The sequence below is a fragment of the Lepisosteus oculatus genome, chromosome 3 (genome assembly GCF_040954835.1).
Source record: "Lepisosteus oculatus isolate fLepOcu1 chromosome 3, fLepOcu1.hap2, whole genome shotgun sequence".
Lineage (NCBI taxonomy): Eukaryota > Metazoa > Chordata > Actinopteri > Semionotiformes > Lepisosteidae > Lepisosteus > Lepisosteus oculatus.
The window spans coordinates 50,054,735-50,069,463 of NC_090698.1; the positions used below are offsets into that span (position 1 = coordinate 50,054,735).

General features: G+C 38.1%; 1 protein-coding gene across 2 annotated transcripts in view; it reads right to left on the reverse strand.

Annotated features, from left to right (window-relative positions):
* ror2 (receptor tyrosine kinase-like orphan receptor 2) overlaps positions 1 to 9,600 on the reverse strand; it is a 97,901-nt gene extending 88,301 nt beyond the window's left edge. Inside the window, exon 1 of one of the 2 annotated variants that reach the window (XM_015365740.2) lies at positions 9,194 to 9,600. In XM_015365740.2, coding sequence (XP_015221226.1) covers positions 9,194 to 9,287 — 94 coding nt within the window. In that variant the 5' untranslated portion in view covers positions 9,288 to 9,600. The remainder of the gene's footprint in view (positions 1 to 9,193) is intronic. The other variant, XM_015365745.2, reaches the window with a different exon arrangement.
* Positions 9,601 to 14,729: the final 5,129 nt, after the last annotated feature.

The following is a 14,729-nucleotide window of genomic DNA, read 5'->3' on the forward strand; positions in this document are numbered from 1 at the left end:
ATAGCACTGAGTTTGCAGACTGGCAATGACAAAATTCAAGATGCTCTTGTCCAGCAGTGGGCAAAGCAGAAGGATGAACACTAGGTGCCTCTAGAGTACAGAATGTGCATTCTGCCAGTCCCAGGATCCGGTATCTCCCATGGCAGGAAGTACTGGTTTCATGGTCAAACGCTGCCTGTTCCAGATCTTTGCAAGAATCCATTTCTGAGGACAACAACGAAGATCTCAGAGGTGAATACTACCTCTCTGACAAAGCACAGGTCTTAAAGGCTCAAACACATCTTATGGTTTTGCTTTTATAGATTTATGCATATCTTATAATTTACTTTGGCTTAAAATGAAAGGTTTTGCTAATATTGTACAATATAACTGCATGCTGCTTATGGTTATACATTTAGACACACATTAAACTCGAGAGACAGAGGCAGATTATCCAGACAACAATTTTACCATAGGTGCTTCAAATCCTCCTGTATAAGCCTACCAAAGGTCAGTTTGCTTAATTATTTCCCACAGCCCATCAAAGACAAGGGCATTTTGATCCTTTCATCTTGAAATATTTTTGTGGAGTCAATAAAGAAGGGAAGAAGAAAGTAGCAGAGCTATGTACAGCAAGTCACATTATGAATACTCCTAAGCAATTTAGTGATAAAGTGATCTCTCTCCTGCTTTAGTACACATACTTAAAACCACTCATTACCTGAGAATTAGACAATTTGTCAAATTTGTGTTTTCATTTAAACAAAAACACAAATATAGTGCCACTTATTTTTAATGAGTTCTGCAATTCATAGTGATAATTCATAATTAAATCTGAGCGGGTAAATTTGGAAGATAACCTTCGGATCTTTTCAGATTTCACTAATTAGTAAAACAGAGTGTGTTGGCTAAACCGATCTTTATCTTCTGTGATCATCGTTTACTAGAGAAAAGATTTTCAGCTTCTTTTATAGTGGCAGTTTAGTATTTGCTCCTCGTGCAGATCTGTAGCTTTGGATAAATGGTGCCAGTGACCTTTGACAAATTAGAAATGACTATATTCCAGCTATGTGGTATGCCTACCCCTCAATTTAATATTTTTCTAAAGATGGCAGTTTTCAATATCCTTCCCTCTTTTTCTATACAACCGGTGCCATAAATAAGCTTGAGTACTGCATTCTGAAACTCTCTAAAGAATGATTTTACTTATGTAGTGGCATCTTTTTGCTGCACCAAACTTAAGGCTCAACCTACCTTTCCATGTCAATTTTGTAAGGTCATCACTGCAATCTTCTTATCATCTGATTACTTAACTTTTCTCCAGAACATTTGAAAAGAAAAGTAGAGCTAGACATTCTCCAAATGTAGAATTGGATTGCACGTTATTCAGGTTGTTCTAATTTAAATGTATATGGCCATAACTGTATTACTAATCCAGAAGCTGCTCATGATGCAGGTTGTTAAACAATTGCTGTCTGGGCCCTAATGCTTTCGCATTATTTGTTTGACAAAGGTACTATCCAATTACAGTTTTCTGGAAGGGATTAGACCGATAGATTTCAGTTTAAGCCACAAACCCACAATGGAGTACAATAAAAATTAAAATCTTAAAAAACCTACCATTGGAGAAATAACGAAAATATCTTGCTTTCGAAATTACCAAGCACCAAAGCATTTCTCTAAACCAATACAGCTGTGTGTGCTTCAAAGAAAAGTTATATATTACAAGAATAAAAAGGAGGGTCCTTACAATAAAAGGTTTCTTATGTTGCTACATAAAAAACAGAGCAATCCAAGAAAACTTTTGTTTTGTGTTACGGGTTTACTGCAGTTACAGCTTTTACAACACAATAAGATCAAAAATATATTTGCACTGGGATTTGGGTGGTCTTTAGAAAATGTCAGTCTGCGAATTTAAATGCAGAAAGGTAGTAGATAATATGATTTCTTGTGTCAGGAAACCATAACAGTCTGGGAATCAGCACAGTGTGTCATCATACAGGCCTTATATGAGCACACTTTGGAAACTATTTGAAACAGATGACACTAGCTGTCAGTCACTAAAAGTGGGAACACAGCCTCATCTCACTCTATGACAATGCAGACTGAGATATGCACTTACTATAACAGCTGGCACGATTAGGGAAAGTTTTCTAATGACTACTTGCCCATACACAAAATAAACTTTTTAAGAGGAAGACTTGTTTCAAATGAGACTCTTTATGCTGTGCTGATACACATAATAATTGACCTAATATGTTTATTGTGCTTTATCACTTCCTTGTAGTTAACATATTTGATCTCACTATTAATGTATTAATAACCTGGCAATACATTTTAACAACACAGTTTAACAACACAGGCATGTCTGGACTGAAAGTCTCTTTTCAAGAAAAGTATGTGGTGGAACTTCTGGTTAAGTACCATGTTACCGTCACACATTTCCTTCAGATAACATGGACGCAATCTATAGGTTACCAGCATGTTTCTTATACCCCCACAACCCACCAAACAATTTTTTGACAGCTCAACAAATCTTCTCTGACAGAAATCAAACTGATAGGCAAATGGTTCTGACAGCACATTGCAGAGAAAGTGTTTTCATGAAGGCAACGTTCGTTTTAGATCAGATGTTCTTTTCAAACAGGGGGCTTTAAAAATAACCACCAATTCCCATTTTTGCCAAGAAAGGAATGTATAAAAATATGATTAATCAGTTTCAGACATGAATCTCTTCTTTTCAGTCTAAACACTCTTGAATGCCATGTTTGCATACTTGCAGGGTTTTCTTGTCCAAGAACCTGCCCTCAGCCTGCAGTTCTCCTCTTGAGAAGGGTTGAATTTCGGAGAGAATGGTACGCTGTTTCTTTCATTCTGTGGATCAATATGTGCTTTGGAAAAACAGTCACTTCTTTGTTTACAGAGATTTCTGGTACTTGAAGTTAGTGCCTTGGATGTTCTTTTTGGCACAGAAGAGTCTTGTTTAAATGTTTTTAGACACTGCAGGGTTTTCTAACAAGACTCCTATGTAACTCCCCCTTTCACCTGACCTTTAACTGCCATTTTAAAGACCTTAACAGTTTGCTACTACATAATATTTGAAGACTGACTTGAATTTTATCTCGGCAATGAAAACACAGATGGCACATGAGGCCCATGGATCAATTCAGTGGTACAAAAGGGAATTGATACACTGGCATTATACTGGAGCACACATTTATTTCTCATATTGTAGAAATTTAGGTTTCCCCCCCGAAATTTCTCTCTACGTACATTGGTAGTAAGAATTAAAGGGATATCTGGACATTCTTATTGAAATACAAATAAGAAATGGGAAAAGCAACGGTTTAAATAAAAATATGATTTAAAAATAAATAAATATAAAAAAAGAATTATTTGCTGGCATTCTATTAATGTCATTTAGTTCTTATTAAAACGGTTTCCACTTTCCAGGAACTAATACATACTCCGGGCATTCTCTTACACAGCTCTGCAATGTATTACACTTTTTTGTGCAGTGAACTCAGAAAGCATGTGTATGCTGGCTATACTCACTTTAATCAGGTTATTGATCACCCTTGCAAGCATTACACATCCTCAGCCGAGTCTTCCGAGATCAGACAGAAGGTACCAATATACATGTGCAACCTCATACATTTGTGCATTATTCATTAAACCATCAGAAGCACTCGTGTTTTTTTTATGTTTGAAGTAAAACACAGATGAAATTTGGAAATTCATAATGTAATAACTATTTTCTGCACAAAGCCTTTGACATTTTTTTTTTCAATATAGTTCCCTTATGCTCACTGCAGACTGCAGATGTTCACTTAACCGGATCAGTGCAGTGGTATTTTAAATTGTTGTCATACACAAAGAATCCATTACACCAGGCTAACCTTATATTCCAGGTTTAAAGGCACTTATAAATGAAAAGTCAATGAAATTTCAACTGACATAAAACATCGTCAGTGGAATTGTACAATTCCATGTCTGCACTTGTGTAATGTAACATAATCTAAGTGAACATAAAGGTCATTACACCACACATTCTTTTATAAGAAAGTTTCCATTTCAAGTATTTAAGGATAAGTTAGAAACTTAAGTGAAATATTATAATTATGTCATCATCAGGCAAGGGAAGAGCAAAGTTCATTACTAAGCAGAATTAACAGGTACTAGAAGGACACCAGCTTGATCAATTTCCAAAGCCCTATAGTGTCTTACCAACTGTACTAATGGAAACAAGAGATGTTCTTCATAAACCACCAACACAACACCTCCAACAGTCAAGATTGTCACAGTACTCATGGACAAGAATGGCCAATGTAGTGCCCACACACTTAAAAGGTAACAAAAATGAACCCAGTAGTTACAAACCACTAAATTATATGTAAGGATAGGGTATAAATTATTCAAACTAGAGAATCACCTAAATGAAAATAGAATCTACAAGTCTTTAGAAAAGGTGGGTCTGAACTAACCTGTTAACAGCTCTTTGAAAACACAGGCGAGCACACAATATAGTGTATTTTGATTTTCATGAGGATTTTATATCAAATTCCTCAAAAAGATTCATTCTCAAATTATAGGTGGTAGGTATTCAGTGGAATATGCAGGTGTGGTTTGAGAATGAATGTGTACAGGTAAGGCACGAATGCTCAAACTGGGCTGATGTTCCCCACAGGGCACAAGTGGAAACTGTGGAAGTGCAAGTAAAACTCCAAACTTGGGTATTTCTGTTGCGGAAGTATAGAACAAGCTACCTAACCTTGTTGTTAAAACAAACATTTTTTCATGCTGAATGGCTGAATGAGATCATTGATCAATTAACCGACTACTAAATGGGCAAGACTGGCCGTATGGCCTCCTGTAGTACTTAACCTTTATGTTCAACAAAGTGCAAGTGATTCTTCCTGACAGAAAGGCACTCTCTTGCATGATCGAAACCTAATTTATATGAATGATCTAGATTCTGGCTTTCCTGAGTTTCAAGAACTTGTATAAAAGAATTAGGCCTAGGTCTTTATATTTATTTAGACATATCTTATTCACCTTTTGAACAATGTGGAGATGGCAAACAGAATATTTTAAGAAATAGTTAAAAAGTACAGAGTTTAAGTCAAATGATGATATGTTAAATCTGTACAATGCACTAGTAAGACCTATTTTAAATGAGGTCTTACAAGAACATTGTACAGATTGAACATATCATTCCTTGATTCTGGGCAAGCATCTGGCAGATGACATTTAATGTAGATATGTGGAGGATATTGCAAGTAAAAAAAAGGTACAGATACAAAATGTGAAACACTGAGCTACAAGAAGATACTTCTGAACAAGACTTGGGTGTCTGTCGACACATCATTTACAGCTTCTTGAAAATCTGGGGAAGCAATTCAGATATTCTATGCCATATGCAGTAGTTAAAAATGTAAGACTGATGCACTCGCAAGGTTTCATTAGGAATAGTGTACAAATTTGACTTGCAATTTACAGGATAGATAATTCTGTTCTGGAATCAGTCTAGAGAAGAGCAACCAGGTATATTCCTGGGATTCCTGGGAAAGTCCTATATTGAATGTGTAAAATAACTGACAAAGTTTTCCGAAGTGAAATCAGTTATGATAAATATGTTCTATGCTATATGATTAGTATTATGGTAAAACATCTTTACATTTCAGTAGGACACATTACCAACCAGAAACTATACCTGCTACTTGATGATTTGTTTTTGTTCCCATTTCATCAAAGGTATGAATAACTCAGGTGGGCACTGTATCCAAGTACACATCAACTGCGTATATTTCATTCTTCAAATCAGAAAACACATCCTCATATTTTACTTAAAAAAACAAATGCATCCTGATGCTGGACTGGCAAGGGTAGCGTCGGGGTTCTATCAAAAGCAGACCAGTCTGAAATTGCAAACAGCAAGCAACAGAAAGTCATACTCTTTCATTTTACTGTACATAAAATATACTGTTAAGCATAAACAGTTTATGTCTTGGCTTGGGGGAAGTATAAGTGGTGTATAAAGGTATTAGAACCTCACAATACATGTGAGCAAAACATGGACAGCCTTACTCTAAATGCCGATTCCACCCGCTGGACTAACGAGAGAGCATTTCAGTCTCATCTGCCCTCACCCCCTTTTTCTGGAACGTCTCCAGAGTTTCTTCTTTCCTCACCCCTTGTTTCTGGACTGTGCCCAGACTTTCCACATGCATCAAATTATTTGGTGATGCTGTACAGAAATCTGATTTCCAACAGAGACCCCACATATATTCGAACCCAGAACTTAACACAATGAAATGGTTGGAAGGCAAGTCAACCAACTGGCAGTCTCACTTATCCTCCAATTTTCAAAGATTTTTTACACACACTTGGCAAAAACCATAGAGAATCAATCCTTAAAAATCTTACAGATGCCAATGCAGTACCTCATGAATCTGAAAGCCAAGGTCAATCTCTTATCTCTGACTTGTTTTGTGGCCTTTAAATAAAGATACATAAATGATGACCATAGGGAAATTATTTCCTGTATGGGTTATGAGCTGCACTATTGCAATGATGCATTAAATCCTGATTAGTTTATATTACATCGATATAATTAACCACTGGTATAAAACCCTTTTTCTTTGGTATAAAAACTTTTCAGAGGCATAGCCACTGTCTTCTGTAAAGGCATTTAACCAATATTATTTACCATTGCTAAATGGAGAGTTGGGATTGATTTTTGATACTATGAATGCACTAGGAGGACAACTTTTGAAGAGATGGAAAGTAGGCATTTCATCGCCTTGAGCAGGATTGTTATACTAGAAACTTTAAAAAAATGAAAATCAGGACAGAGAACATCAAGAGACAAGTGGCTGAAAGTCTTAAATCATAGGTCTGTAGTGTTTTAGGGCTTAGAAGACATTCCACTTACTCCATTCAGGTACTGTTTAGGTTTCAATACCATGTGGTGTTTATCACAGTAAGGAAGTGTTCCAATTTAGACAGGAGAGACGCAAAACTAAGTTGAATATGACTTCTCTGGACGTCAGAAGGAAGATGTTTCTCACTTGTACTGTCCTGAGCAAATTCAAAACGAACAGATGAGAAAAGCAGCCTCCTGGCAGCCAGGAGCACCAAGTATAAATTATTGCTCTGACCAAGACTTCTTTGACACATTCCTTTCTTATACTGCACAGAACAGACATTTGGTATAACAATTGTAAAAAGTAAATAATATACCCCTACTCATAACTGCCTTTTTATAACCAGGATCTGATAAGGAGAACAGCAAAAAGTTGTTACATTAGGAAACCTGCTCAGGTGATCTCTAGATCTTAAACTTTTTTCATGTTTGTCTTCTGTTTCATATTATAATAGTTTGCATTCATATGGCCAGATAATCTTAAATCGGCATTATATTGTTGGTAAATATGCACTGTTTTAATACATATAGGGACATCTCCAAAAGAATTGTGTAAATCGGTTACAATCAAATGGATCTGAAAAAAATCAAATTGGGCAAAGAAAATAAAATTCCCAATTAAAGTTGATGAACTGAAGCGAAATGAGAGTATTCTCTATTAGATTTTTTTTAAATGTTAATCCTTTGTTTTGTCAGTCTTCCACAATACACTGTAGTTTCACGATCTGTCTAGCAAGTGAATGAATTACCATATCAATGCCTGTGTTGAATATCTCCCAACACCTTTTGCCCGGGGTGACTGCAATGTGTAAAAGAACTCACCCTCCTGTGGCTTACCAAAAGTGCAAGCATTCATGATGACTGAAACCTTCAGGTTATACAGCAAGCCGTATTTAATTTTACATTTCAAAACCATGCTGGAATTCCAATTCCCAAGAAACATTAACGCGTTGCTGAGATTTTGAAAGTACTGTACTGCTATTCATTCAAATGCTGTAAGCACATTACTAAAACACTTTAGGAAGAAATTTTTAATTTCTCGGAGAAATAAAATGATTATTGCAAACCTTTATGTGGTTCAAGTGCAGTAAAAACGCAGTCACCTTAATAGTTGGCCTTGAAACTACCGCAGAACGCGCTTGATTGTTTTTCCAGGAAAACATGTCAGTCAAAAGATATTTCCAAAGTGTGTTATATATAGCAAAGATTTTTTTTACTGGGAAAGTGCTATGATACTAGTTATCCTTTGTCCCGTCCCCTCCCCCCCAAGCAGTGATGATACCAAATGGTTGAACCCAGGAGCCCCGAAATGAATAACAGGAAATTTAAGCATCTGTCACCTCCCGTAGAGAGGTAAACGGATTAGCGAATCTGACAAAGGCAAGAGATCACTTTTAAATATGCAACTGATTAACACATTCGTTACAATCGGCCCCTTCAACACTATTGGCTCATACTGAACTCTTCTTTTGTTTCCTCTGGTACAGTTCAAAGATAATGATGCATGTTCATCGAGATAATGACAAATTTTCATATATAGTCACACAGACGTTCCACAAATATAAAAAAAGGTTCATAGGGACTCTGGTTTCTCTTCATATCGTATCAAACTTTGCTGAGGACTTGTTATCTACATATTCTATAGATATAGCGTTTCCCCTGTATCCTGAATCCACTCTTGCAGTACATTGCGACTTATAACATGAAAATGATCACGCACTGCCTCTCTGTAATATACGTGCGCTCTCAGCTTTTCAAAGCCTAGCTTCTTTTATTAATATAATAGACAAGCTAAACGCCCTCTCGCTCCTCAGACTCTATGGACCCTTTTGAAAGTGATGCTTGCAGAGGGCTTTGCAAACGGCCCTGGGTCAGATGTTAACAACCTGAGTTTATCCAGCTCTAAAAGCAATTGTAGTGCTTGTTGAACCGAATCCCAATGTTTCCTGGACACAGAAGAAGTTGCTTTCAACAGCCAAACACGGAGGAAATAGTACTAAGTACAATACAGAAAATAATACATTATTTACATTGAAAGCTTCTAGAATACTGTAATGTAAATGAATAAACTACACTCAACCGACAGTTTAATATTTCCATCTGCATCTAAACATGAAATTTCCACTGCCCCCTTTTCGCAAACTTCCACACGCGACAGAGCATGCCACTCAATGAACCACTATCAAAAAGATTTAGAATTAAGAGTGCCTTATGAAGACGGTGAATGCTTGCTACATATGTGTAGTACTGTTTGTTCTAGTGTTAAAGGTACAAAAATTCGGAACTTACCTGTGCATCTCGATCTTGGCAGCGATAAAACTAGCACAACCAAAAATTGGAAGAAACAGGTCAGAATGCACCGCTTTATCCTTGATTTGCACATCACTCCACAAAGTTGCGTATGTCTCTGCAAGCTAAAGGCAACTACTGCAATTGCATCCGATCTGCAGAGCACAGGCAGCTGAAAGCGTCCCAATAACTTTTTCAAAGAAAACAATTTACTGACCGAATAGTGCACGTTACAAATAGAACAAACAACTTTAGGTCTTATGTTTTCAGGTGTGTGATAAGGGAAAGTCCTGCCTGTAATATTTTTTTCGAAATAACGAGGAAGAGCATCCCGTGAAATTAAAAGAAAGACCGTAGATATTCTCTATCCCTTCCCTGTGATTAGTGAATATCCCCCAAAAAAGTGAGCGAAGAAACACTCCATCCACCATGACGTCACATAGCACTCTCCCAGGGGAGGGCAGCGAACTTTGGGAATCTAATTTAGTAAACCGAATGCGCCCTCTAAGGGCGACAAAGGGCAGTGGCTGAAACTGTTGTTTTAAGATGGCATGTTGAAAGTTCGTCTTCCCCGCGACCGGGAATTGGATGAACGGAATAGAAAATGCAGTTTAAATAAGACCAAAAAGATTTGACGATCGTTAGTCACCCTGTGGCAGACCAAATAATGCAAAAATAATTTACGAAATTTGTTTAAATTCATTAGAGGATGAATTCATTTTAAAACTTTCTTTGGGTTAGAAAATTGTATTTTATTGGAACTCCATGGGATATCTATTAGGACAATAAGAAAGTCATAAAGGTTATAAATGAGAGGCAATAAAGGAGACCCATCTAGCCTGTTTGGTAAGTACTTATTAGGATGAGATTTGAGGATCTCCTCCGGCCGTTTTTTGAAAGAAGCCAACATTACAGTTTCAACAACATGGTAAGCTTACTCATTACACTTAAACCTTTTGCATATAAAAGCACGTACTGTTTCCAGATTTAAATGTACTGGCACATAGTTTAACTTGTATCCTAATAATAACAGGGATCCAGATTCCCAGTACAAGTCAATTAGTGTACACACTGCAATTTGTCCATCAATGTACTATAAGATTCTTAATCATAATGAATTGAAAAACACTGGAAACCACATATGTAGCTCTGTAACGCCACACTGTACTCTTTCTCTTTAAATTACTCAAAATCGTTATAAAACAGCATGCTTCAATGGGCTCTCAAATATATCAGATTGACAGAGAAGCGGTTTCTTCAGGAGCTTAAACTTCTTAGGTTCTGAGATTCGAAGACAAAGAAACTGTCGGTACAGACAGGTGCACACCTGACACACACAGGGACTGGAGTCGCTCTAGCAAGTCTAGCATCCAACAGAAAGCCTACGCATGTCCTCCTTCTATAGACACTCTGTGGATGTAGTAAATGATGGCTCAAGGTGAAGTCAAGGCCTCCATCATGAGTCGGTGTCTTTATTTCTGCAAGGAAGACTCCCATGAACATAAACATTACAAATGAGAAGAGGCCTTTCAGCCCAGCATGCTCTTTGGTTTCTGGTAGCTGATTGATCTAAGGATCTCGCCCAACCTTTTCTTGAAAGAAGGTATCAGCTTCAACAACATGGCTGGCTATCGTAATCCAGAATCACACAATCTCCTTGGAGTTGCTAATACTGCTGAAAGGGGACTTGTGATGGGCCACCATGGACCTACTACACCACACACAACTTGTAGATCGAGCAAGAGCTCCACCTCCCCAAAACTAAAGCCAGTGCAGTGTATTTCCAGCCCCAGAGTGGACAACTCTTGGGTCTCAGTGCATAGTTGGTGCACAGTGCTGCCACTCTCAGCACTCACCTACTGTGCATGTAAACACAATTTGCCAGCCACTCTCGCCAGGTCCCAGTGACCTCCGAAGGTGGTACAGAACAGCATCTCCCACCTGCAGAGAGATCCAGAGTGTTGCCAGTCTTTAAACTACCGTGGAGCTAAATCACACTTTCAATACCTCAAAGGCTTGCTGGAAACTTTCAATCCACTTAAGTGGAGCTCTTTTGCCTGTGACTCTCTGTAGCAGACTGGCTAACACGGAAATCAGTTGCTGGATGGATCCCTGGGACAGGTGAGCTTTTTAGGAAAGTCTCAGATGGACACCAAGTTTTTTGAAAAGATCCATGCTTGATGCTTACAAGATGGAGAAGAAACTCTTAATACTGATCTCCGAAGGGCCCACAAGACCACTGAGATGCTGAGTCCTTAAGCAGGGACCAGACACCCCTCTATATTCTTGTGTGTTGGGGTGTAAACCATCCTTCTATCTCATAATTGCTTCATTTAATTTAGGATCCCAAGGGAGCTGGAACCTATCCTGGAAAGCTTTGGGTGCAAGCCAGGATAAACCCGGGTAGGGATGCCAATCCATCCCAGGGAACACACAGACACAAATATGCACACACTCACACCAGGGCCAATTTTCTTAGAAGCCGAATAACCTACCAGTGTGTCTTTGGACTGTGAGAGGAAACTAGAGCACCCAGCAAAAACGCATGCGAACTTGGGGAGCACATACAAACTCAATGCAGATAGCACCCCAGGTCTGGAATTAAACCCGGGGCCCCAGTGCTGCAAGGCAGCAATGCTAACCACAATAATAAGGGCACAAAATTAATTGTACAATAACTCAATGCAGGTAAGCAGTTTCCAGAGGCCTAGGTCAGATTGAAGGATTGTTGGCACAGTCCTCTGTAACTATTCACCCATATGAAGTCTCTTGGTAAAGCAGACATGGGAACCCGGATTGGCTTGTGAAGTCAGTTGTGAACCACAGATAGACAAAATTGGTGCTGACCATTCCTAGACACATACTGTATGCTGAACCTCTTTCTTTGGAAGAGAGAAAAAGTAATGTTCCCAGGCAAACAGCTGTAGTTTTTATATTTGAAGATTTGCTTTTGCATTTTCTTGTTGAATCTGCCAAGTAGAGCTTGTATTTATGGTATACACTATTAGCTTTAAACAACCACTTCTCACAATTTTGCAGAGAACAGACTGCTCTCTTTTACTTCTTTAAACTGATGTGCCCATGGTTAGTTGCAGTAAGACTGGTACATGTTTGAGGTGGATGTGAGGGACTGGAAAAGGCCTGGGCTCAGGGACTCATAATTTTACAAAAACTATTATCAAAAATAGTTTTTGTGTTTGTTAAATGTTGCAAATATATATTCATTTTTCTATTGCATTTGTGCCATCCCACCATGCCAAGTAACTAAAGAAACTATGCAAACCACTTGGGTTTTTTTTCTCATTCCTGACTACAGGGGTCTCGTTAACTGGATTTTGGTGTCCGGACGATTTTTTTACTTTTACCTCAGAAACCAACCCCATACCCCTGCCAGCCTAATTGTGCAATTAGGAAAGGTGACTTTCTTATATAAGAGTATCTATTTTGTAACAATATTGTAGTTCACAGAAAAGAGGACTAAAGTTTCTGAAGATACACAAATATTCTGACTATGTTTGATATTTCTGGCGCCTGATGGATCTCAAAGTGTGAAATTGCTTTCCAGAGTCCCGGAGTTGTAGTCGGGGTCTGATTGAGAAGCTTATCATTGCACCCACTCTTATATTCCCTGACTGCACAAAGCTGTACATTCTGCACGTAGATACCTGCATGGCGTGACTTGGAACAATTCTATATCAAATACCCCCAGGGCTGAGCACATGTGGCTTATGGCAGCAGAAACTTATCCACCTCAGAAAGGAACTATCTGATCCATAAAGTGGGAATTTTTGGTGCTAAAATGTGTAGCAGTGTGTCGATTTCGCACCTGGAATAATATTGAGAATTGCACTATGAGGGTGTATTAACTCAACGGTGTATATTCTGAAATCAGCTTGATGCAAATGCACATTAATGATAAACGGCCTGTATGCAAGCTGTATACAACTTCAGGAGATGGTACTGTTCGGGATACCATAACATTGATATGGGCTTTATCCCAACATATCAGCTGACTGCATGTAGATGAAAACCTCAGCACCAGGGACACTAGCATTTTGTAAGCTTGCTGAAATGCAAGCAGGGGACATAATACTATGGCTACTAATACACTTGGTTTTGAGTATTTTCCAGAGTTAGGTGGAAAGAAAAAAAGGAAACTGGGGTTGGAAGGGCCAGGTTTCAGAAATTCCTCCTACAGTATCTCAAGCTGACAACACAGCTCCAGATGCCTCTACTGTAAATGTGTGTTTGCACCATGGAAGGCAACAATATGATACACGTGTCTGCAATTCCTCTCCAACTGTATTGTACAATCTACTGTAGTAATCTCTAATCTTGGGCGTTCCAAATGATTCCCAGAGGTTTAATCAGTCTTCCACCAGGAGTTAAAGATTAACTCACTCATTTCAACCACTTTCACTAAATTAAGAACTTAGTCTGATAAAGGGTTACAGTAAGATAGAGACTAACCTAGCAGAAATTGGTCACAAGGCAGGACTCACCCTGGATATGATGCTGTCCCACTTTAATGATGCCATTTAACCTAGACAGCTTGTTTTTGGATTATGGCAAGAAACCAAACCATAAAGAAAAGGCCAATTGAAGTCCGAGTCCAAGAACTGTGGAGCAGCAGCACCAATAACTGTGCCACTGACCTGCCCATATTCATGCCTAAATAATATTTCTTCAGGTCACTGAGAGATGGTTTGTAATCCAGAACACATTGAAGGCCCATGTACATGTAAGCCCTATATATACATACCTACAGATGGCATCTGTAACATCTTTACATCTGATAACTATGCTGCCTATTAATCATCCCTGTTGGACAGTCATACTGTAGGTCTTTGCAGAAATGTAATAAAATTCCTCTGTTGGATTTGCTCCTGTTTGATGAAAACTATTCTGAGAACTTTTAATTCACGATTGATTTGCTGTTTTAAAAAAGAACAGCCTGGACAAAACACCATTCCAACTCTTTGGACTGTGGGATAGAATTGGATAACCCAGAGGAAACCCATGTGAGTAAAGCAAACTCCACACAGATAGCACCCAAGGAACTGAACGCAGGGCTTCAATACTGCAAGACAGCAATGCTAACCACTGTGTGTCCATGCCACCCATCTTATTATATTTATCGTAAATATACAATATGTACATTTGAATTCAGCATTAAAAAAGCACTTTGTCACAGTTGTGAAATATGCCTTACTTTGGAAAGGGAGAAAGTTTTAATAATGTGTATTTCGGAGTTAAAAATCTGGACATGTATAAAGAAAACAGACAAAGCATTTTGCAAATTCTCCTTTTCTGGTGTCCGTGGATATGTCCATCCCTACACCGTTAACAAGGACCAGATGTAAAAGCCAAAACAAACCATGTCAATGTGTGATAAAACATGGATCTTATTTCAGTCATACAAACTCAATCTTACTATATTTATAGTTTTTCTATTTTTATTTGATCAAATAAAACATCCCTGAAAAGCTACATATTTGACTAATTTGGAAGCAATATACCTATTTTTAATAATATT